At 31.3% G+C, this 25234-nt stretch overlaps 1 protein-coding gene across 1 annotated transcript in view; it reads left to right on the top strand.

Moving 5' to 3' along the window:
- The first annotated feature begins 14420 nt into the window (after window positions 1-14420).
- Window positions 14421-25234, top strand: part of LOC108778200 (probable G-protein coupled receptor CG31760) — a 29229-nt gene continuing 18415 nt past the window's right edge. The window contains 4 exon segments of the mRNA XM_018545316.1: window positions 14421-14469; window positions 14472-14599; window positions 16367-16510; window positions 21270-21470. Coding sequence (XP_018400818.1) covers window positions 14421-14469; window positions 14472-14599; window positions 16367-16510; window positions 21270-21470 — 522 coding nt within the window.

Raw genomic sequence — 25234 nt, 5'->3', positions numbered from 1 at the left:
ATTACAACATATAACAACAAATGTATTTATTTGGATATCTTTAGATACAATTTACCACGTTTCTCACAGAGCAATTTATCGCGCTGTCCCTTCGGTTTACTCAACGACAGTTTTCCGACGATTGAAATCGTTTCTTCCTGCCTGCTCAATACTCGGTCTTATCGGTTGCTATCAATTGGCAAACTTTAAGCCTTATCGCAAATAGCCTTTGCGCTTTTTATTACGTTCGAAAACCGATTCTCTGGATTCCGGGATTAAAGGCATTCCGGGAGACCCTTCAGCTTCAACGAAGCGCTCTCGGCAACTATTGCAGGACGAAAGGCAACGCTTTCGAGGCTGTCATCATCGCGCAAAAGTAAATTCGGGTTACAAACGTGGTCAGGAAGAATGGAATGCAGTTGCAATGGATTACAGTTAGATTCTGGAAATTGCAGTTACTGCGGAAGTAAAGCGTAGCAGGTAAATACAGAAGAGCATGCGATCGATTACTAGAGATTCCCCTTTAATCTTCTAGTGGCAACCGGCGAAATCTCACAAAGTGCCTTCTGCGAAGGAAGTACGAAGCCTCACCTCGATTCTGTGAGAAAAATGGTTTGGTTACCGAGCGATTAAATCGAACGGTTAAATGTAACGAACGCTGTTACGTGCCGCAACGTATTTTAAACTTTTCCTCTACAAACAATATTTATGCCCGGTTTTATCAATATAAGATTAACTTTAATCTCGGTTCTCAATTTACTCTTTATCTTTTCTAATTTAGTCTTATCTTTTCTAATTTGAAAAATAAAAAAAAGGTAAACAATAAATTAAATCGAGATTAATCTTACGTTGATGGAACTGGGCTTAAAACTAATACCCTAAATTCTAATAAACCTTGATTCCGTATCTGTTTAGTCTCTTAGTCTATAATTCATTTAATCTTGTTTTTTATTTAAGATTCTCCTCTAAATTTCTTCTTTTCTATCAGTTATTATTTGAGTAGTCAATTTTATATAGCTACGGAAGTAGCTACATAAAAAAAATTGTTTAAAATTAACTTGGAAAGAAAAGGGCACTAGGAGTTAAGCGTAGATAACTTCATGCAACGCCGATATATATCTAGCAAATCTATCTATTATAAAAAATTATTAAATAAATAAGCTTACATGTTTCGACTCATTTTTGAGCCTTCTTCAGAGACAATAAAAAATTTTCATAAATAAATTATAATTTAAAAAAGTGTTGTGAGTGAGCTCATTATGATTAAATATCTTTTTATCTTTGTTATTTTTTAAATTATAATTTATTTATGGACATTTTTTATTGTGAAAAATTTTTTATTGGCTCAAAAATGAGTCGAAACATGTAAGCTTATTTATTTAATAATTTTTTATAATAGATAGATTTGCTAGATATATATCGGCGTTGCATGAAGTTATCTACGCTTAACTCCTAGTGGCCTTTTCTTTCCAAGTTAATTTTTTATTTATACAGGAGTTTGTTATTTAAGAATTAATATATAAAAATTGTTTAATAAAATATTGCCTTGGATTTTTTAGCTCTTTGGTTACGAGTTGAAAATTCTAAAAATGGACAAAACAAAATTACGAATCTATAAAAGGGAAAAAGTAGATCCAATTGCAAAAGAAATTAAATCCTCAAATCCCTACTGTTGGAAAGACAGTTATATCTGTCAATCATATGTTTGATAAAAATGGTAGACACTTTGTGTGATTTAAAATGAATTAAAATATTTCTTCAGCTGTAAAACGGTCAAGTACATATTTTAATAAATAAAAATCTTTTTCTATATTTTATACACATTTTGTCAATTAAAACAATAAAGTTTTCTTAATTTTTAAAAAACCAATCTCATTGATAGCTTGAATGAGAAAGATTACAAGTTTACTCGCTCTTGTTAAAAAAGTTTTAAATGGAGGTAACAATAGATTTTTGCCAATAGATTAATCATTCTTGTTCAAATAGATCATTGTGCACCAATCCTCATTCTCTTTCTTTCGTTCTAAGGAACAATAAGATTTTTGATATCAAAGCACATTGCGTAATTGATCATTAATGTTATTTAACGAAATTCCGCTTTTTTCAATTAACGAAAATTTCTCTCGATCACGAATAGTTCTTGTCAGCTGCTCGTAGTGAACGAATTCCCAATTTAACTAATTGTTTTCATTGATTAAACCTGGTGAAGTAGATAATTTTCTACTCTCATTTCAGTTATTTTACGAAATATTATTATGATGTGTCCCGCACATAACAGCGTGGTTGTATTAACCTCTTCAGTGGTGATTTAAAATGATCTTTCTCATCTTCCACTAAGTTTATGAACTACTTGTTACTCCGTTAGCGAATAGACGAAGATCTTCCAAGATAAAACGTATTGAGCACGAAGCTCAGCACGCAACTGTTCCGAGATATATCGGCGTTGACAACAGACTTTACCACAAAACTTTTCCGGGTATACTACTTAAAGGGTTAAACCAGATCTGGGATCTAGTTGCACATTACAGGCGGATTTCGTTGCCTACTGACCCCCTCTTACCGTTCGTATCTTAGCAACGAGTCACCGAACAGGTGTAAACAAGACTGCATGTAATGCTTTATTTCACAAGTGTTCGTACTAAAAGTACGATGGAATTATCCTCCTCAATAATAAAAATTAACTAATTAGAACTTTTCTTAATTGTTTTCTTGCTTCATATTGCTATATATTGCAAAGATAAATTAATTATTATTTATGTTATTTTAAAATAAATATAATTCACAAAAGCTATAAGTTTTATACAAAATGTTATTGTTAAATAGTATTATAAATATAACAATATATATACCATAGATTGTTATTACTTAATAATATTAGTAATAATAATGTATATAACAAAAAGATTTTCCATTATTAAAATATATATAGATATATATAATTATATATAAAATGTATATAATATATTTATTATATAAAATTATTTAAAAGAATAAAATTGTGATTGCGGTTACTTGATATTGCTCAGAAGGATATAATTTATTGTTATGTAATAGAATAAATGCTAAGAAAAGTGTTACTGGCTCTGTTTTTTTTACCTTTGAGATCTATTTCTTGTCGCTACACTTAGAGTGCACTAAAATTGTATATCTCGCTTCTGTTAAATTTTAAATACATATTTATTTTATTTTAAGAATGAGTGTACATTAGTTCAGCTACAAAGAACTACAATAAAACAAAGTTCTTAGGAGTTAGCTTATGTACTCTGTTACAGTGGTAAATCCTTTAGTTGATAAATAATTATTAATGTGGATTAATTATAGATATAACTTCTTTTAGTTTAATTTAATAATTACAATACCTTTTTTAAACATAGATAAAATTTAAAGATAATGTTACTGTTAAATGTTGAAAATTTATACGATACATATAACATAATTAATATATATTCTGAATATATCAAAATTATTAATACATTTGGAAGATTTATATAGAGAAGTCTTCAATTTTCGTTAAATGTATAATTTTTCACGTCAAAAGCACAGTTTAGAAAATGAAAAATTAACTTTATAAATCGTTATTATTTCAACTACTTCAAACATTAGTAATTTTTAAAATCTTTTTTCATTTATTTACAATGCTTTTTTAACAACTTCCATCAAACTTCTGCAGCTTGCAATTTATTGACGAATTTGTTAAATTTTCACAATTGGAAATTTTATTGAAATTTCGAATTAGAGTGAATTGAGACATTACTTAAAAATAATTAATCATGAAGTGAAACATTGTCACTTGTCTGTATCTTCAAAGGCCGACATGTCTGAAGTTTCGATAGGAAAAGATCGACTGAATTTGTCAAAGGATACTTTCACGAAGTTTGACGTTCTCATAAAATACTTGGAATATTCTATGCATTTTAGAAGTACCTTTCTCCGACTCCGTGTTATCTACACCGAGAGTGGCATCTTGATATTAGAGATTTAAGTAGAACTCGTTAAATAATTGTGAAATACGGTAACGTAATTCTCTTTGCAATGACTTTAACCGAATTACTAATAGAAAACGCATTTCTTGCTACCGTTCGCGCGGAAAGTAAATTCCGACTGGTTGAGAGTGCGACTACGAAGAATGGAACGCGGTCACAATGGGTTACAATTAGGCTACTAAAACGGGGCAAAATTCCTGAGGAAACGTCGGCGTTGCCGACGCGCAAATAGAAGTCGACATATCTTTCTCTATAGTCTAGATCAATATCTTGAAGTGAAAACAGCCAATGTGATTTCGGAGTGCAGAATAGAAGTAGAATAAAGGCAATGTCATATTCGCGGGTATATATTGTAGAATGTGTCCATTTGTTTGCTTTTAAACTATGTATGAATAACGTACTCGTTTTCAATAAGTATTTAAACAATATTATTGCAGATTACAGTGCAAATTAAACTTCCACATATTTAATTTTGATTTATCATATGTCTTAAAATGAGAGCATATTGAAAGTAGAATTAAATTTGTAATACAGCAAGGACAATTTTCGAAAGTAAGAAAAAGTAAAAAAGGGCTATAAAATAAAAATAAAGTTGACTTTAGATACAAAATAATGAACAAATTGAATATTGGAAACGAATTACCTATGTATAATAATTTCTTTGAAATTAATTAAATCAAAAAATTCAAAAACGCTAAAACATAATTAGTTATAAAAATATTGTAATAAGTATATAAAAAGATTGCAGTATTATTGCAAATTGCAGTATAAATTTAATTCCCTAAATTATAAGTTTGATTAAAATCTGCGTTCTATAATGAGTGCGTATTGAAAGTGGGACAAATCGAAATATACACTGAGAAACCCATTATGTTGAATGAAACAAAATTTGATTGAATCAATTGAATTTTTTGTTTGGACAAACAAATCCTTTGATTGACGTAACAAAACAAGTTAATTGGAAAATTTGGTAAAATTGACATACAAATTTAATTCAACAAACAATAGTGTTAATTGTGCGAAATGAAACTTTTGGTTGATATTTTATTTAAATTTTATTCACTAATCAAGCTTGTATGGTAATATTACTAAGTTTTCTTATTAATTTTACATGGAATAAAGTTGATCATAGAATTGAAGAACTTTAAAGCCGGAATAGGAAATCGTTAACGCTAGCTGAGTCAACTGTAGAAATCCTATAATGAAGGCCCCTAAAGAGCTTGTATTGACATGAGCGAGAAAGTGTCCACTCGACGCTGTCGAGCTAGTCTTACGCAGTTGCATTATTTATAATGTGTCACGTTGTATTATTCTTACAAGAGAACGCTTAGCCGCGCGTCCTATTATTATAATGGCGCGCGGCGTTTCGTATTGCACATCTAACAACAAATATAATTATATGAAAAACAGTAAGATAAATGCGTTTATCATTCTTACTACGAAATTTTGTTAAAACAAACAAATCCATGCAACTAAAAGAATTTGATTATTATAACATTTTTTTGTTAATACAAATTCAATCGATCAAATTGTTCAACCAAAAAATTTTACTTTATTCAATCAAATGAGTTTTTCAATGCAGCGAGATCTTAAATCTTAAAAGTGCTAAAATAAAATTATCCCGAGCCTTTGAAAAACTATAATTCCCACGCTTGCTGCCAATCAACAAATATATATATATATATATTTACAAATTTTTATTATCTTATTCTGACCATTTTGACTATTTAAACATTTATAAGGCGAAAACAAAAATAACGATAGCTATAAGAAACGACTTCATTTATGTAGCTCGGCGTCGGAGAATTAAATAAGACGTGGACATGACTTGATGCAACGAGATTATCTCGTCAAGAACTGTAACTTCATGGTATCTCGACATCCTATGTATTCCGGAAATGTCTGAATATTTTCTGTTGTGTTATTTTTGCAAAGATTTACACAAGTCTTATTCTCATGCATGCTTCGTTGGAGTAATAATTAGAAACTTTGAAAACTTGAAGAGCGAAAAAAGCAGGATTTAAAAGCGCAACCACGGAAAGTCAGGAAATTTAAAAATCCCTCTTGTTTAGCAATCTTATGCGTGCCTAGCAACAATTGTTTTCACTACAACGGGAATATCGTACAGAACGTAACGCTTTGTAAAGACTACGAGGACGGTTACTTCGTTGCGAGTGAAATTGTTTTCACGACCGCCTTCGCTTAGTTAGTTTTAACAGAATTTTACCTTCACAAGCTCGACGTATCCCTCTTTCTCTGTCTGTCTATCTGTCTCTGTCTATCTTTCTCTCTCTCTCTTTTTTTCTATAACTTAGCTGAAAATTGCATTGTAAAGGCCATACAGGATGTATTTAAACCATATGTGCTTTTAACCGTTGGCTGGTATATTGAGGCACAAACAAAAAAAATTATAATTACTATAATAGCGCAGCAGTTACGAAATTATTAAATAAATAAAATAAAAGAATTTTGGCTAATTAGTAAAAGTATATTAAATTACGGACGCAGGAAACAATTTAAAAATAACGCATATTATGAGAAGTAAAATAAAATAAGAATGTATTTCCTTTAATATTAATTTTATGAAATTTGTCTTAAAACACATTCAATTTAATATATAATTACCAAAATATATAACATATTAAAGTAGTATGAAAAAATTATGATATTTGAAAGATTTTTTTATAATAAAAAAATTGAATTGTGATTGCAAATTTATTATTTAATATACTAAGTTTATAGAAATTCGACAAATATCGTGCACTTTGCGACTAACGTTTCATTCCATCCCCAAACATGCGAACAGCATTATTAATCATTGTCTACATATGTGACTAATAATATAATAGATACAAATAGAACTTATGCACTTTGATGCGCCCTTGCGATGCGTATTATGCGTCATGTCTCGTGAAAGCGATTCGCTGATGAGTTACGTATAGAATCAAAGAGACAGCGACGATGACGAAGACACGAGGATGATAACATTCGGCACCGCGACAGCCGCGTCATTCCTTTCCATTGGGAATTTCTCTACCACCTACTCCTCCTCTTTCTCTCGGCTATCTACGCGTTCGTGCATCGTTTATTTCACATCAAGTGCAGCAAGCTGGGGAACCTCCATTTCATAGATATGACATATTCTTTAGAGAGACAGAATAGAAACTAAATTTCTTACAATTTCGCATGAGACTCGCAATTGAAGCGTGAAGTGTGTTAATTAAAGCAGTTATTAAATCTTTAATTTTTCGTTTTCTGCTAGTTTATTTTCAGTTTATTTATTCATTTTATTTTAAATTTGATTAACTTTGTTTTATTATATATATATTGCGTGTTCTATATTTTTTGTTTATTTATTGTTTCCGATTGACCGAGTTTCATTAATTTTGTGAATTTTCTGATTTATTATAATTAATTTTAAATGGAAATTAATTTGCTTGAATATTTAATTTATTCATTACTTGCATAAATCTAACTTTATTTTTATTTTATATACATCATTTTTTTTTTATTATAATTAAATTAATATTTGAAACATTCTATATCTCAAATTCAACTCAACTCTTTAAATGTGAATTTAATTAATTTTGCAATTAGATTTAATATCTATAATTTTTTCACATTTTTCTTAAATATTAACAAATATATGTATCTTTTTTATTGTTAAAATGTTTTATTTATTTAAATTTTAAGATTGCTACACGTCTAATTTCTTTTATTTCTTCAAGTTTATATATATTTTATACGTATACCTTTAAAAAGAAAAGGAAACCCAACAGATGGCAAGCAAAAATAAACTTAATAAAGAAAAAGAAGGCGGGATGTAAGTAAACTACTATGTGTAGGCCAATGACTATATCCAAGCAAACTAGGATCAAAGCCAAGCTTTATATACCTAGAACCTCTTGAAATCTGGGTGCCAGGAATTTGGAATTCAAGCAAGTTGGCCCCCAAGCATGTTAGGTCCAAGAAAATTAGTACTTAAGCAAATTACCATCCAAGCAAGGGAGGATTATGGTAAAATGATATATAGTGTATACTGTGTAAATATGTGTACATTGATATGTAAGGTATACACATTGCAACTATTACAACCAAATACTTTTTAATGGGTCAGTTTTTGTCGCTGACTTGACAACAGTCATAATTTCTCGAAAGTCTGAACTTCGGATTTTTGAAAAATTCAAAATTGAGTTTATCCACATTCGGATAAAGTTTACTCGGAATGAAGCTGAAGAGGAAAATATAAGGGACAGTTGCACTTCAGCAGGTGACTACAAGCGAGTGAGTAATCCATCGAGTTTCCTTGGAGGAAAGATTGGGCAAGTTTGTCGAAGGATCAGCAAACTGGAAGGAAATGCAATCGGTCGCGAACACCTTGTACCCCACGCTTCACGAAAGCCAAGCTTCTCTGTTTCTCAAGTTTTCCCAGATCTTTAACTCTATGGATCGGGATAGGGTTATAATTACCGGTAATTATGTCAGTTCTATGTCCGACTGAAAAATCCACTTAACCAAGGCCATTCTGCTTCCCGCTCTATTTCGCGCCCGGACGGTTAAACGAATTATCTGCTAGAGAAGAGTTAGCGGATCTAATTTGTAATACGGTAACCGGCCTGGGCTCGGGCTTTCGGCACGGGTCACCGCGCTACCACGGCATCGAGTTTGCTAAAACCTCCGAGGCACATGCGCACCTAATTTATACGTTTAACCGGTTACCTTATTATCTCCGACCTAACTTGCGCCGGAATTACGTGCCGATAATTATACACGTCACGTCCCGGCATTCTTATAGAACAACTCGGGAATAATGAAACACACATGTGCGCTTCGCCACTCGCATGATGACGAGTAAATAAATAAACACAACGCCAGAACACAGCGGCAGATAAAATCAATTAAGGTCAATTTAGTAGATAATTTCTACGCGAGATTTATACGTAAAATCATTGGATAGAGAGAAAAATTATTCTCCTTTGAAATTTAGCAAATTTCTTTCTTAGTATAAAGGTGCAGAACACATAAGAAAAATGTTAATGTAGAATAAAAATTAATGTACAATAGAAAATAAACGAAAATTTTCTGTTAATAAAATTAAATACAGTCTCAATATTGCAATCTTGTAATGTATTCGAGTTTATCTCTCTAAATATTATAAATTTATATGAATTAATTCTTATTAAACATTAATATAACAGAAAATGTAAATAAAGGTATTTAAGATGAATTTTTATCGAATATTAAGTAAAATATCATGTCTATAAATATTTCTCAACATTAAAATTGTTTATTTTGATAGCAAAGCTTAAAACGTTGCTGCTTTCAGTTAATTTCATTCTCTCATGTACCTACATTAAATTACATGCGCAACAACACCTCAACAACATTTCTTCTATTACGTGCTTAAAATGTTTGCTGTAATACGATTATCGAGCAAACACCTATGGATATACAAATTTAAATATACCGAACCGAGCAGACAATATACTCTGATTTTTTTTCTCTATAAAATTTAATACAATAATCTACTTCATCCTGTAAAAATCTTATGAATACGATCTTTATTTTGTGTTTTAAATTTAAGTTTTGAAAGAAACATATCCTAATTAAGATTTGATATGTCACTAGATATTCGATATTTATAAAACATGCAGCGTTGTTTCTAATGAAAAGAAACTACACATATATGCTAAATATCTACTTTATTATAATTGCATTATATATTTTTGATGTAATTAATCATTTATTTACATATATTTATTTAAAATTAAAAAAAATGTTAAGTTATGCCATTGCGTTATAGATTGGAAGAGTATTTACGTGCACTTAATCGAACAATAACAAGACTCCGACTTTACTTAAGTTAATGGAAGGTGAAGTCGCGCTTTCGTGAAAGCGATGATAATTCGGAACTCCCGTTGAAACCTTGAAACCCAGGCCTTTCGCAACTGCAATCGATAATCGATACGACCAATTTGATGAACACGGGGCCGAGATATTTCCAGCATTCCTCACCTTCCTGGCGATGAAGTATGCAGATATCATACCCCTTATAGAATCTTATTATAGTCCGACGAAAATTCTTATAGCTTAAATACGGATGCCCTTATATACGGAGTGCGCCAAAAACAATCGTATTTTCCTTCTGCTAGATTTGTCGATTTGAACTCAATTTCTCAGTAATATAATAAAAGTTATCTCTGATATTATAAATTATTGCAATTTTTTTAAAATTCTTTGATACGCTACATCACAATAATAATATTAAATCTCAAACTTTTATTAAAATAAGATCCGTTTTAATTTATAGATTTCAATTAAGTTATAGATTGTAAATAACAAATTAAGTATATATAATATTGCCTTAAATATAAATAAAAAGGTTATGCCGAATAAAGCCAGCTGTGTAATTCTATTTCTCGTTGTATTTACGTATGATATTTTACTTAATCTGATTTCGATTTAATCTGATTTTATTTCATTGCACATGGGAGACATTTGTTTGTGCTTCTCACAGTTTTCAAATATTTATATTGATTGACGTTGCCGGTAGAATAATTGGATTAAATGCTGCAGGAAGAATCCAACCAACAACCGCAACATTGTTAACTGGTTTTTTGCGCATACATGGGACATGATCCAATTAACTATCTTTCTATGTAAACAAAATCAAATTTTTGCTTACACAGGATAAGAAGAGAGTTTAAAAGAAAACAGTATCATCTCTTGTTAACATATATATTCGCTATAAAAAGCTCAATCTATAATATAAAATTACCAGTTTGATTGCAACAAGTTTTTACAGAAATAGTTGCAGCAAACGGAACACACAGAAGGCGATATTAAATCAATATTCAATTTATTTTAATAGCAAATTTAGATATGTTGTAAATGTGCTGTCATATGAGACGAAGAGTTAATCTAAATAAAATACGAACGGAACTCAGTTACGCAAATTGATTTAACTGTTCAGAGAAGCTTTCAGTTCTATTCCGAGATCGGCCATTTGAAGTCTCTGTGTCAACAGAGTGAGAATCCCTCTCCTCTTCTCTCATTTTCTATGAAACAATGCAGTGATATTAATTGTTGCTGGCCTTCAACATGGAAATTGGAAATATTATCCTTTGCGATTCAGCTCTGCTACAATTCGGATGAAAATTCTTGCAATTTCATGGTAACGATGGTATGCGATGGTACATTATTACCATTTTCGTATTGCCGTTATTACTACTGTATGTTCAGGTCCAAGATATTTAAAAAAAATTTTTAACACAAAATATTTCCTCTGTTTGCAGCAGAATATACAATTTATACAACCATTCATTACTATATCGATATAAAATTGTTATCGTAAAATATACAATGAAAGACAATAAAATAATATACGCAAAAATCCATTGTCCATAAAACTAGATTCCTAATGCTTCAAAACGGAGTATTGTGTTTAATATTTCTAGGGATGGTTTATGCGTTGTGTAGATAATATAAGAAGTTACATTCAGATGACAATTCTTGGTCTTATACTAATTAGATCCAAGATAATTGTGTATTTTAATCCTATTATTGTTTAATATTTTTATTATAATTTATCGTCGCATTTCATACTTTTAGATCGTACTCATAAAAAAATGGAGCGTTCATGCTAAAAGTTTCACGTCTATCCTAACTAAGAAATTAAATTTATTTAGCGCCCGCTGTCCGAGTGAATTAAAGCGCTTTTGCCATGTAGCTAAAACGTTTCCACTTCACTGGACTAAGTGAAATCACCATTCACGAAATACCCAAGCGATATGTTCGCTAGTAGCGAAAATTTGTTCGCAATCGCACGTCGGAAATAACATTGCTTTCCCGTTCTCGCGCGTTTAAATCCAAAAATGCAAAATTTCACGGCCCACTGCACGCAGAAATCATGGTAAATGTCGGAACGGAAAAGAACGGGGCTATGTCGCTCTGAAGAATTGCAATATCCGTTTAAAGGAAATTTGTTATCAGCGCAACTGCGAACGCATCGTAATTCTTGCAAATCAAGAATCGATACCGGCCAACTATCGAAAGAGGGGGAGTCGAATAGGGGGGTGGGGGGGGGGGGGGGGGGGGTTCGTTATACAGGGTGTCCCAGACCTGGGCGGCGCCATTACTCAGTGGCGAGAGGGTTAAAAATAATTACAGCGAGTTCAATAACGAGAAATTAATTTTAGACCTTGATAATTGAGAAACGATTTTGCATTGAGTTTCGTAGTTTTGAAGGAACAGCAGTATCATCCACTGCGATCAAGTTTCACGTGAATTTTAATTAAAACGTTTGTGTACAATATTAAAAAGGAATTCTTGAAAAAAATTGATACGGGTTATGCCTAGGTCGTTCAATGTTATGAAGTAGCTATTGATATTGTATTATATATCTGTTCCTCACACAAAGCAACCATATTGCGTTTTATGTTGAAGAAAGGATTATCGGGTTACATGAGTTGAGAATCAGCGGAAGATATATTGCACGCATAATCGGCTGCAACACGCGCACTGTTGAATTATGTATTAGGAGCCACGAAGCAAGAGAATTTGATTTGATGGTAAATATTAATATATAATACGAGAACGCGCGGAGCACATCATAGTGAAAATTTAAGAAAAAAATTGCGAAACGGGATTTTAATATTACCGCTTTTTTTAAATAATGTCATTTTTAAATATGAATTTAAATCAGATTTTAAAATCTGCCCTTCTTGTATAATACAAATTCTTTTGCATTTATATTCAGGAATTTTCCTGTCTTTTTTCAAATTTTGGTATTTTATGAACGTAAATAACACAGCGAGACCGATCATTAAGAACGTTTTGGTTAGACAATATCGGCTAAAAAGTATCAGTTAAAAAAGTAGTTGTAAAGTCCAATGCTAGCCAACTAATTTTTATCATAAATACGTCCTGACATTTTAAAAAACAAAACAATAAAGAATTTGGCTTATATTGGCTTTATGCAGCCAAATACCATATTTTACGCAGTTGTAAATAACTTTTAAACGAGTAAGCAGATCCAAATGAACTCTTGCACAAAAAAATATTTTTTATAATTTTATTATAGTGCATATAAAAAATTTAATTAAAATAATTCGTACTTGTTTATCAAATTTGCAAGTAAGTTCTACATACGATTTTCCGGATTTTCCATAAAAATTAAGACTAGCAAAAAATTAAATAACTTTTAAATTATAATTAGAGAATTGTAATTAAATACTTGGACGATAGAGGGAGGGGGGAATAATAGAAGAATTTATAAAATTTGGTAATGCTTTGAGATGCGTATACATCCTTAAGGGGGTATCCTGCTTTATAAAGTCGAAAAAATCGATGTTTTTCGTTATTGTTTAAATCGATAGATAAACTATCTAAGAATATCCCACCAAAGTTTCAAAAGTTATTTCAACGTATTTTCTAAGATACAGACGGAAAAGCAAAGCGGCACCGAGAGGGCGCTGAGCAGGTATACGCGCGTCGGACGGGTCGAGTTGTCCTAATAATCTGTGGAACGTGCAAATAACGAATAAGAAGAAGAAGAAGAAGAAAAAGAAGAAGGCCTACTTTATGGGCCAGGAATTGCAGATTAACAGATAATTGCGGTAAGAAACCAAAAATCGATACTTTTTCTTATCGAAAACTTTGGCGCGCGTTTTCTCGACTTTTCATTTTTACGATTTTAAAAAATTGGCGTACACGATTACAAAAAAAATTATTAACCAATTGAAATGAATGAATGCTTATTCTCTTCAGAATTAAATTCTCTCGTCGATGAACTAAAAGCGTTTTTGAAAATGCATATTAAAAAATTTTTACAGCACATTAAAGACAATATTTTATCCCAAAAAATACACAATTTTTTAAAAACCTGAATAAAAGTAACGATTTCGCGATTTTCTCAGTTTTTTCTTAGTTCAACGACGAAATACATTTATGGACATTAAAAATTTTGTGAATTTTTTTGTTTCAGACAAGAACTACGAGGTAGACATTGCCCGCCAATATGGACTACCAGTTGTGAGGCGCTTTATTCAATAGCCTATAAGTCGGCCATTTTATAATATTTTTTAACGAAAAAATTTATATAAGTTTTTAAAATATATATCAAAATATACCTATAGTATCGCAAAGCTTGGTCATTTCTTTCCCTTCAAAAAAAAATCGTAAAAAACTGCTACTTTTTTGCGTTGTAAAGCAGGATACCCCCTTAAAGCTCAATGTCGAAAGACGTGGTGAAACGCGATTATACAAGTTTGTGGAGTTGCCAGTTGGGAACAGATGTTAGTTACTACTTGAATTGCGTAAAAACAGACGTTAGTTTCTACTACTAATCTAATTCCGATAAGAGCAGCGTCGACGTTCTCGCGCCTTCACGAGAGATTGCACCCCTGCGAAGTAACCGACGCAAGTCGGTCGCTTAAATCTAATGTGTAAGCCTATCTTATGTACGTGGTGCCTCTGGAGTTTAATCACAAAACGTTTGATTTATCGTTCGCAGGGGTACCAGCGGTATCGACATAGACCTCCGTCGGGTAGACATAGATCAGTGCCCGTTGCCGGCTGGATCCACACAGCTGAACATATTCGCCGCCAGCGACAAGTGCAAAAAGCGCACCACTGAGGTAATGCTAATTTCTCGTTGCGTTCTTCCCGCAGGATCGATGTCTCCCGCGAGTGTCCTTCCTCGTGTCGGGCGCGACGTGCGCTTAAACGTACCGTACGGAATAAGGCAAAACCACCGGGGAGATGTTTTTCCGCGTGGCGACCGACTCTATTTGTAAATGCCACTGTCGACCCTGCCGCAACTAGCATCCGCTGTGCGAAAACCACCCCGCTTGCGCAGCGTTTTTCTCACCTCTTAACAAACCCGCGCGCGCGTTATTGGCGTGTTATACATACAATACTTTTCACAGATTAAAACTCGAGAAAGAGAACGAGAAAGAATGGAAGGAAATGCGTCAGAGGTTTTTAAAATAAATGTTTAAGCTAAATTTCCGTTTCTCGGGATTATTGAGTTTTTGTGGTTTATATTGTCAGAATGATATTTAAATTGTAGTGTAAGTCACGTACTTTCCCTCGTGAATTTCTTGACAAATTTCACGGAACGCTTCACGGTAGTAAAAGCATGAATGGAGCCAACGTTAACTTCTCTTTGTAACGTGATTTGAAATTCTCCATTAAAATTTAAATCACAAATTTTTTAACATCTTCGTTATTATGGAGATGTGAGTCTAAATTTCTAAAAGTTCAGCTTTTCCTCACGTAAGAGTGTAGGTAAATATACGGGGGAAATTCCTGAAAATTACGGGAAACGTAGAATGGCATATACATATCACTTGTCGACCGACGACGCCTTATGTAAACCCCAAACTTTAAACCTCGTGTTTTTCCGAAACCGCGTTTTTCCGATTCGTGGCCAACGATAACTCACGAACTTGGAGAGGATCGCAATTTGGAGAGAACGTTTTCGAGCACACTTCTCCCCGTCGGTCGCGTGAACTGCGCGGGTTTTAGAGGGGTAAAACATGTTCGTTGTTATAAAAACGATATAAGAATCATTTTTCACGCTTTTTTACTCTTTCCCTTTCATGACGCTATTTTGTCTCATTTTATCTCTGGCTTTTTTATTTTCATTTTTATTTGTTTTGACCTTGTAACTGTAGATATATTTATTTTAATGGGGATTTTTATCTCACAACTGTAATATTTTTTTAATATTCTCTCATTTTTTACTTACATAATATGGTAATAGCGCTACATAAATGAAAAACAACGAATTTACCAGTTTTTAAGCTACGTATAATTTTTTTTTAATAAAATGTTTTCAATTTTACTGTTTTAAATAGTTTCCATAAAATTAGAGTAAATTAAATCAAAATGTTGAAGTCTTGTAGCATTGATTATAAATCGTTATATTAATTTTTAAATCGCGTTATATTAATTTTTAAGTTAATTTTAACATAAAGTTCAATACTGACTTATTTTAAATTAACTTTATCATTAAATTTTTTCAATTCTTGTCGATAATTAATAATTTAATTTTTCGATTAAACTAAAATCTCTCTCTATGATTCTTTCAAAGATTAATCAAATTATCCTTTTCGTTAAAGCAATGTCTAATCAAAATGTGCTATGGACGTTATTTTAAGTTATTAGTACATATCAGATCGATTATATACAATAGAATAAACTTTCATCTGTGCGACATGTTATAACGAAAAGCAGATGATAATTAAGAGAGACACTCAATCGTGTCCAGTCGAGAGATCCGCGAATTAAATCAGCAATCATGAAACAATTCCGATGGATTATAGCCATCCACAGTAACGAAAGGCTTGAACACGTCACCCTGATTAGATACAATTGATTGTTTTGTCTTCTATTCACAGTGCATCGCCATTCCCGGGCTTGGATTCCGCCGCGGTAGTTATCGATGCGTTTGCAAACGAGGCTTCTACTACCCGGACACGAAATCGGACAAGAGGTACTACAATGGCACGGTCATTGAGGAAGAGTACGAGAGATTGATGATGGTGAGTAGTTTAAAGCTGGACTAATGTGTAAAAACAGCTTCGCTCTCTATTTCACGTTCCGCAGAACGTTTAATGCCGTATTGTAATATCTTTTTTCCTCAGAAACATAAATTACTTTTCTATAGGAGCAGCAAAATAACGTTAACAAAATGTGTAGTGTATTTTGTTCTTATCAATTTTTGATAATCATTAATCTTTTAATTTGGATTTTCATTGTAATAATAATTTTTTTTGCAAAAGCATAAAGTTAAATATGTATACCTCCAATTGATAGAAGAATCTCTCATTAAAAAAATATAAATACACACGTCATATCTATAAATTTGTGAAAGTTTATAGAAACAATTAATTTTCGATTTAAGAAATATAATTTATGATTTCGTTGATGAATTAAATAACTTTATATGTACAAATATTTTGTTTTATGAATAAAATTTGATTGTTACAACAAAAATTTGATTAAAATATACCGAATAAGAATTGTTTATTAAAATGTACCGTGCATAACTGTAATTTTACGTGAATTTAATTGTTTAGCTGGTGTAAACAAATATTTTTATTTACAAAAAAATTATTTTGCAAAAAACAACTGTATTTTTTATTATATAAATAAAATATTTGATTGCTCTCAAAAATTACCTTAATCAAACAGTTTTGCTAAAGGCTTTAAATTTTTTTCCAATATTCAATTACGGTTAAACCAATTATTTGCCAAAGAATTAGAGAAAAATATTCGATTGCGTCACCAAGTGTTCGAAAGTAAAATTGATGAGAGAACCTCTCATTAAAATGTAACATAGTAGAAAAACGGAATTGCACCTATAAATTTGTGAAAGTTTACATGGGACGATTGATTTTCGATTGAAACATAAATTATGATTTCGTCGATAAGTTAAATAACTTTTTGTTTTTGTATGCCAATTATATACGACATTTGATAACGACATGCACTTTGAAATTCATTTCCATAAACTTTCGATAAATTTAGTTCGCCGTTACTGCATATGTAAAGTGCAGTTTGAATGGAATATCCAGCTGATATCAGGATATCGCGTCCCATTTTCCCGTTCGGTTCTCCGTTCTCTGGCTTCAAAAACAGGATTGCAGAGTGGAGGATCGTCGCGACAGCGCAATTAGATCGTCGCTGGCGGCAACGGCGTGGCGTTACGACGTAACGCACGTTACCGCGCATTCTATTACAGCGCATAGCGGAGAAACGACGTTTTTTTCCAGTGCAGTTTTCACGTCCGTCGGACCAGCCGTCACTTCTGTGCTCGCAGAAGCGAAATGGGTATTGACAGCGAGGTACGATGGCATCTATTGTCACCGCGTGTTACGTATCTTTTGTGATTTGATGGGCATTTCCATCGCGCGCTCGACGCGGTAAAACTATTTTCCAGTCGCACCCTTCAGTAGTTGGCGCGACCGTTTGTAACCGCAAACGGTTACAATGGGTGACATCTCCTCCGCTGAACATCCTTAATAACCAGGAACCTGGAATATTAACGACGTGTCATCTTTTTTTTTTTTTGGTGGCCGTCGTGGGCAGCGCTGATGTGTGCATTGTCGGCTTGAAAGAACGCCAGAAAGTAGGAACTCGGAAATAATTATTCTTCATTTTTTCACAAGAGGATTTTCTGTCCTTTCTATTGCGAAAGTAAACTGAAAAAAAAAGAGAAACTCGGAAATTATTTTATTCCTTTTTTTTATTAGTCTTTTATGCGAATTATCCACAAGTGCATTTCGCACCATGAAATATCTTTTTATGTATGACCTTTTAGGCATTTTTTTGCCCTAAAAATCAATCTTATAAACGTGATAATTTAAACAGTATCTCCTATATTCTTTAATACCGTCCTGATTGTAAAGATGAATTATTTTACATATAATTTTGGAAAACATTTTCTGCTACTTTATTTTTCAAGAATTAGATTTTCACGATATATGTCGATTCTCATTAATGCTCGGATATTTATGGTAAATATTACTGGATATAGAAATACTGAAAAGGAAGGAACTTGCGAAGAGAGAAGTGCGATTACCTATATACCGTTAAGATATTATTGTGTGTGATTTAAAATAGAATTATATATTTATTTAAATAGAACTATATATTTGCTAATCATAGAATTGATTTAGAATAAAACAAATAGAGAATTACAATAAATGTTAAAATATTCATACAGAGAAGGTTTTTATAAGAAAAACATTATTTTAGAAAATTAAATAATATTAATTAGTAATTTATTGACACGTTCCGTGGATCATCGGTGAACCAGTGAACTTTCCATTCAGGCTTTTTGAGAAACATACTTATAAAATAATTTTTTACATTTTACATATATAGGTACATAATTATGATGTATGACGCAATATTAACATGTTATGCTTTCTTCTTTATAATAATTTATACATATATATTTTTTAATCATTATAACAAACATATTATTTTACAAATATAACAAATGTAAACGAGTGAGTTTCCGGTAACTCATGTAGCGTGATGGTAAAATCATATAAAATTGTTCTGGCACGGAGCGTAATAATGAATATGTTCTGTCCTAATATAAACAAAAGAGCTTCGCGAAAATAATTGCCTTTATCATCTCAGAAGTAAATTTCTCGACTGTACAAATACTTTTTGTGCATTTGAATAATACTGTTTTTGCTTATTATTAAAATAATATTATTTCATTACATATCTTTTTAGATAAAATATAATTTTAAAAAATATACATGAAAAAAATAGATTGGATGATTTCAGCAAAGCTATTATAACTTGCTATTATAATTCGCGAGTTCAACATTTGTAACTAAAAAATTGGATGGTTTAACAAAGGAATTATGTCCGTAAGCAGCGTGAGTAATTTTCAGTATGCTAATTTAGCTAATTCTTGGCTACAATAAAAATTGCTAATGTAACAAGTTTTTCTTATTACAGTGACAAAAATATGTATATCATCTCAGCTAGCATGTTTTATAAAAATGTTAATCTATGTATTGGAATGATTTTTGTTTAAAGTTATCTTTGCTGTATTAACAATTTATTATGCTATTACAATAAATATGATTATTTATAATCGTTAATTTCATTCAGCTGTATAATTTTGCAAATTTAAAAAAAATAGTGTCCGTATATTACTGTTGTATATTTGCTAAATCAGTAAAGTTTTTAGTTAATTGTTCTAACAAATCTTTTTTTCCGTATACAATCTATTTTCTTAAATAACGGATACCCTTTAAATTTTATTCTTTCAACTATTCATAATAGAATCAAGTTTCATATTAATAACAATAGAACGTCTAACAATAATAATAAGTCCAATAAACTTTTTACAATTTCTCATGTAGAGTCAGTATCACAAAAATTCACACCTATAGCTAACGTCTGCAATAGTAATTGGCCTTTACTATTCCAAATACCTTAAAAAATTACATAAAAAGAGGAAAAGATCAATTGGAATATTTACAAAATCAAAATGTGGTGGTAAAATATCGTGTAAATATCGTGATGTAAGTTATGTTGGTTAAACAAAGAGACAACTAAAGACCAGATTAACTAAAGATGACAACTATAATATAAAAACTATAATAACCAGATGACAACTAAAGAACATATCACAGATATAAATAAAAAATCAAAATCTCCATCTATAATTACTAGCCACCGTATAGAAAAAAATTATAAATTTAATTGGGATAAAGTGGATATTCTAGACATTGAACTCTCTTATAGTAAAAGGCTAATTTCTAAAATGGTACATATTAAAAAACAAAAGAATGATTAACAAACAAAATGACACGGAATCTTTGCCTGAAATATATTCTAATATTATACATTCCCTTTCTCCTTCCTAATACACGCTATCCTTGTCCCTGTTCTTTCGATTATCTGTCTTAAGTATATGTTTTCCTTTCCTAACATTATACAATTGGAAGTCGCCGGATTCACATACGATAAGTGACAAATTTGCTCATTTTAGTAATATTGAATATGAACTGGAATCACGCTTTCTCTTCGATTTTTACGCTTAAGGTACAAATTATATACGTTTTATCTTACATTCAGATTAGAATTCATTTTCATTTTATTCGATTTGTTAATGACTCTTTACAGATATTACTATATATTTGTTCTCTTATATGGACTTTGAATGTTTGCTGTTTTGACTATTAAATAAGAACTTCCAATTTTATTTGACTATTCCAATACATTCAACTGCAATATCTAATTAAATGAAGACGGCGTTAATTAATAATAAATTTTATTCTGTAGACATATGTTTTTTTAAAATATTTTTGTGAACATTGATAATGACCCGATCGGTGTCGAAACGTCTGTTGATAATTGTTTTTATTATTTTGTAATGTTTATTAATTTAAATTAAAGTATTATTGTTTTAAATGTCAACATTTGGCTCTTGGCCCTTCGTTTATATTTCTTACAATCTATTTTATTCTTTGTTAATAAATTGTTAATTAATACTTACTTTTTAAAAATAATCTTCTTTAAAGATATCTTTCCTGTATGAATACTTTTGCATTCTCTGTAATTCGCTAAAGTCATAATCCTGAAGTCAAATATAATACAAAATCAATTTGTAACACAAAATTTGAATAGAAAAAGAAAACTGATGTGACGTCAATATTTGTTATCAAAAATCAAAGAAATGTCTTCTTTATTTGCGATAAGTAATTTCAGGCTTTCTTTGCGGAGAAAATCCGTTTCTGAGAATAATAATTTCGCGTTTGTCAATAGGGTGAAAAGAGCCAATACGCCGAGAGCGGAGTGTTCGAATGCCTGCCGTGTGCCGAAGGGTGCGAGTCTTGCGAGGATGGCTCACCCTGCGTTGTATCCCTGAACTGGCTGATGCGAACGGCGATACTTATCCTGGAGTGCTGCATCATCGCTTGCCTGCCAGCAGTCGCTCTTTTCACATGGAAATACGGGCATGTGAAGGTAGGAGCCATGGCTCTTTAGGTTCTTTCCAATCCTATCGATGGCATCGTTTAGCCGGAAAATAGTAGAGACGTTTTGCTTCGTTTAGATTTTTAATAAATAAAATGTGCTGTGTAAGCAGCGCTCTTTAATCACGCTCTATATATTTTAGTAAATATATTCGAAGGAAAAGTCAGCGAAATAATATTAGCATATACTTTCTACCTTTTCTGTCAGAAACAGGTTTTTTTCTAGCAGTTTACAGCAAGTATCTACTGCTTATAATTAAGCAAACTGAGATGAGGTAATAAAAACTTTGACTTATATTTCTTTTTTCACTATTTACGATATTACCGATATTTTATAAGAGAATATTCCTGTTTGTTCACAGGAAAAGGATTTGCAAACTAATCTTTATATTTCGCGAGTTCAAAGCTTCATTCCCAAAGCGTGGTATTCTTCGGTGCTATTATTATTGACAATATTACAAAAGGAATTAATATTTAAATAAAAATTTGATTTGTCACACAATGATTGAAAAGTATATTATATAAATTTAAGAAAGATACTTAAGTGAGATTTCATTATATTATATATTAGACTATATTTCAGCAACTTTTAAAGTCTAATAAAATAAATTTTTTTTAATATCTTGATCTAGCTTTGACCGATAGGCTTCGCTTTGTGCTTCCTTCTTTCTTGTTATTGTTTAACAATGTACGGTCGTAAAATAAGATTCTATTATTTGTTTTAATTTAATGTAAAATTAAAAAATTTTTTCAGTTTTTTATAATCATAAAAAATATACTATGTGTCAGAGAGATAAATATAGTACAATATTTTTAAAAATTGAAAATATAGACATTATCCTATATGGTTTTGCTTAAGTCTTTCTCAAGATGATTAAAAAACAAGTGAAAATATAATTACCCCTGCAAAACTTAAAATAAACAGTTTTTTTACAATAATTTGAAATTAAAATGATATGTTTTTATTATTTATAATTAATCTGTATAAAATATATAACTTTTTCCTTTTAGTTTATCATATTTTCTTACTGTTATTGACAAATATTTTATAATTAAAAATATATCGTTGATTTTAATTAATAGACATAGTTATATATATTGGAACAGTTACCTTTTACTATCTTTTAAAAAGTTCACACGAACGAGTCGATAAATTTCTAAAATTGCAATAACTAATAGAGAGAACGCGTTCTACAAGCGTATAAATCTCTAGTCCATACAGACAAAAGCCCAACAAGAGCCCAAGTAATGTTCGTAGTGAAATATCTATGTAGATGACATTCCGTCCAAAATCCATTATTTATGCAGGAGCAAGACTGCCTAACGTCCGCAGTTAGATGGTGTTTAAAACGACATGCTGATTTATTTTGTAAAAATGAGTTAAATTCATAAAATTTTATGAATTAGGTTATATAAACATTATAAATTATGCATTTCAAACTCGATTTATTCCGAACTACTTGACGCGCTAGCATGAGTGTATCTAAGATTTTTTTCGACAGAAGGAGAGTTATACTAATTTTAGTTGTCACATAAACAGCAATATTTTGCGTAAACAAATTGCTTTTTGGATATTTTAAAGTTTATAGAATGTCCTTTTCTCGTTCCCGATTTTAAATATGAAAAATATTAGGTTTTGCAAAGCAAATAACTTTTATCATAACTTTTTGTAAATCATCACTTTTATTCGTTTTCCTGAAGAAAGTATAGGCAAAATACCAATATTAAAAACAAAATATGTAATTGTGAACGAAGTACTCATATCCTATCACATATGCTGCTTTTTTGGCTCAAAAATCTTGCAAAAATTATTTCTAGGTTTTCGAATACTATCAAAGCTAACTCTAACTAACAAAAGTTGCATAAATTACTTACATGGTCGTGAAGAAGAAAACAAAATTGTATTTTTTATAATTAAGACTAAACATTCGCTTTTCCCCTTTCTGAATATTTATATGCACGCGAATAATAATCTTATTTTCGAATAACACACGCTGGCTTTTTGTATTTCAGAATTATATATAAATTTTTCCGCTTCAGTGGCAGCGTGATATCCTATCTTTTTCTCTGCACGAGTTCCATTCTTAGACTTCCGACATGTGCAGACCGACAGACTCGTTTGAACAAGGATAATATCTGAACGCTGTGACAAAAGCTCGGCGGTAGAAGGAAAGTGCCATTGTCACATTATGTCTTATCTTAACAGTCGATCGGATAAATCGAGGTCAACACGTTAATCCTGCTCTTCTTAGATCGCAGTCTCCGATATCGCGCGTAATTATTCGAAAGAGAAAACCTCTTATCACATACGTAGGTGTAAAGATAGCGGAGATTGTACGAGCGTCTCTTTAAACGATATCTAATGAATGAGTATCTCACGACCCAATAATTATGTCACGTTACGTGATTGTGTTTGCGTCACAGTTGGAAATCATTATTTTAACGATCTAGTATCGACTACTATTTACTTAAACAATCACTTGAACGACTGTTCTTTTTATTTATAAAATTATATTATTTGATTCATATAATCACTACTTTTATGTGTAATAAATTTATGAAATTGTCACAGTTGTGTATTTAATTTTATGTATTTATCTGAATAATTATCGACGTCCTTTCAAATTATGCAAACGGCGGCGACGGATACAGATAAAGTTTCGTACGAATAAATCGAACTGGTAAATAAACATCCAGTTTCCTTTCAATTCTATATTCAGATAAATCCGTTTTTCGATAAAGAGCTTATTTCCTATATCGGCTATCGGTTCTCTTTCTTTTTCGTCGCTGACTCTTCAAATAAAATTATAGCCCGTCTTTGTATTAAAAATGCAAGGAATCCTTTCGACCGCGAGGTGTTAATTAGTCTTTCTGAGTTCCCAACACCTGCATTCATTGAGCCCTTGGGCTCGTGAAATAGCACCTCGGTCTTTGCCTTTAACGGGAGCGAAACGCGGCGCTGCTGTTCGGCTTGTTCCGGATATCAAAGAGGTACTCTGGGATCCGACACTAATTAACGCAATAATGGCACGTGGCGAGCTTCCTGGTGTTTTTGCAACAGTAATGACCTGGACATTTCATTTCTCCATTTGTAAGAAGAGCTAATAAAGCCTTCGAAGAATTACAAAATAGGTATAATCGACGCATATCTAGGAAATGTTTCGGGAAATATAAAATGGAAAAAATATATTAAAGTATATTAAAGTATATATATTAGACTCTCGGTAAACAAACAATTAAAATATAAATATTAAAGGGCAAGTGAGAGTAAAATAATGTCTACGCGGTTGGCAATGCGTTGATATGCAGAATGTTTAATTATCCAAAATACAGGGCTGGGGTAAAATGCCTTTCGAATTCCATTTAAAATACCAAATATAAAATACTTTTAAAAAGAGTATTTAAAATACAAAATGTAAAATAGATTCTTTTAATCCATTTTAAATATAAAATAGATAAATGGGAATTTTAAATGGTTTTCAAATGCAAAATGGTCTTACTTGGTATACATATTTTTAAGTATTTTATGTTGGAAATTACTTTGCATAATGCTGGAACATCCATTTTTTTAATAAAAATCGATATTTATGGATTTGTAATTAATATCTATTTTATATTACAGTTTAATTCACAATTTATTGGGATAATTATAAAAAATTAAAGAAAATACAAGAAGAAGGAAGTCAATAACAGTCAAAGCTGGATCATAATGCTTATTATAATTATGTGTGAATTTTGTATACTGCGTATGTAGTC

Source organism: Cyphomyrmex costatus, unplaced genomic scaffold (genome assembly GCF_001594065.2).
Source record: "Cyphomyrmex costatus isolate MS0001 unplaced genomic scaffold, Ccosl1.0 scaffold496, whole genome shotgun sequence".
NCBI classification, from domain to species: domain Eukaryota; kingdom Metazoa; phylum Arthropoda; class Insecta; order Hymenoptera; family Formicidae; genus Cyphomyrmex; species Cyphomyrmex costatus.
The sequence above is the reverse complement of the archived record's forward strand: the minus strand, read 5'-3'. Positions and strand labels throughout refer to the sequence as shown.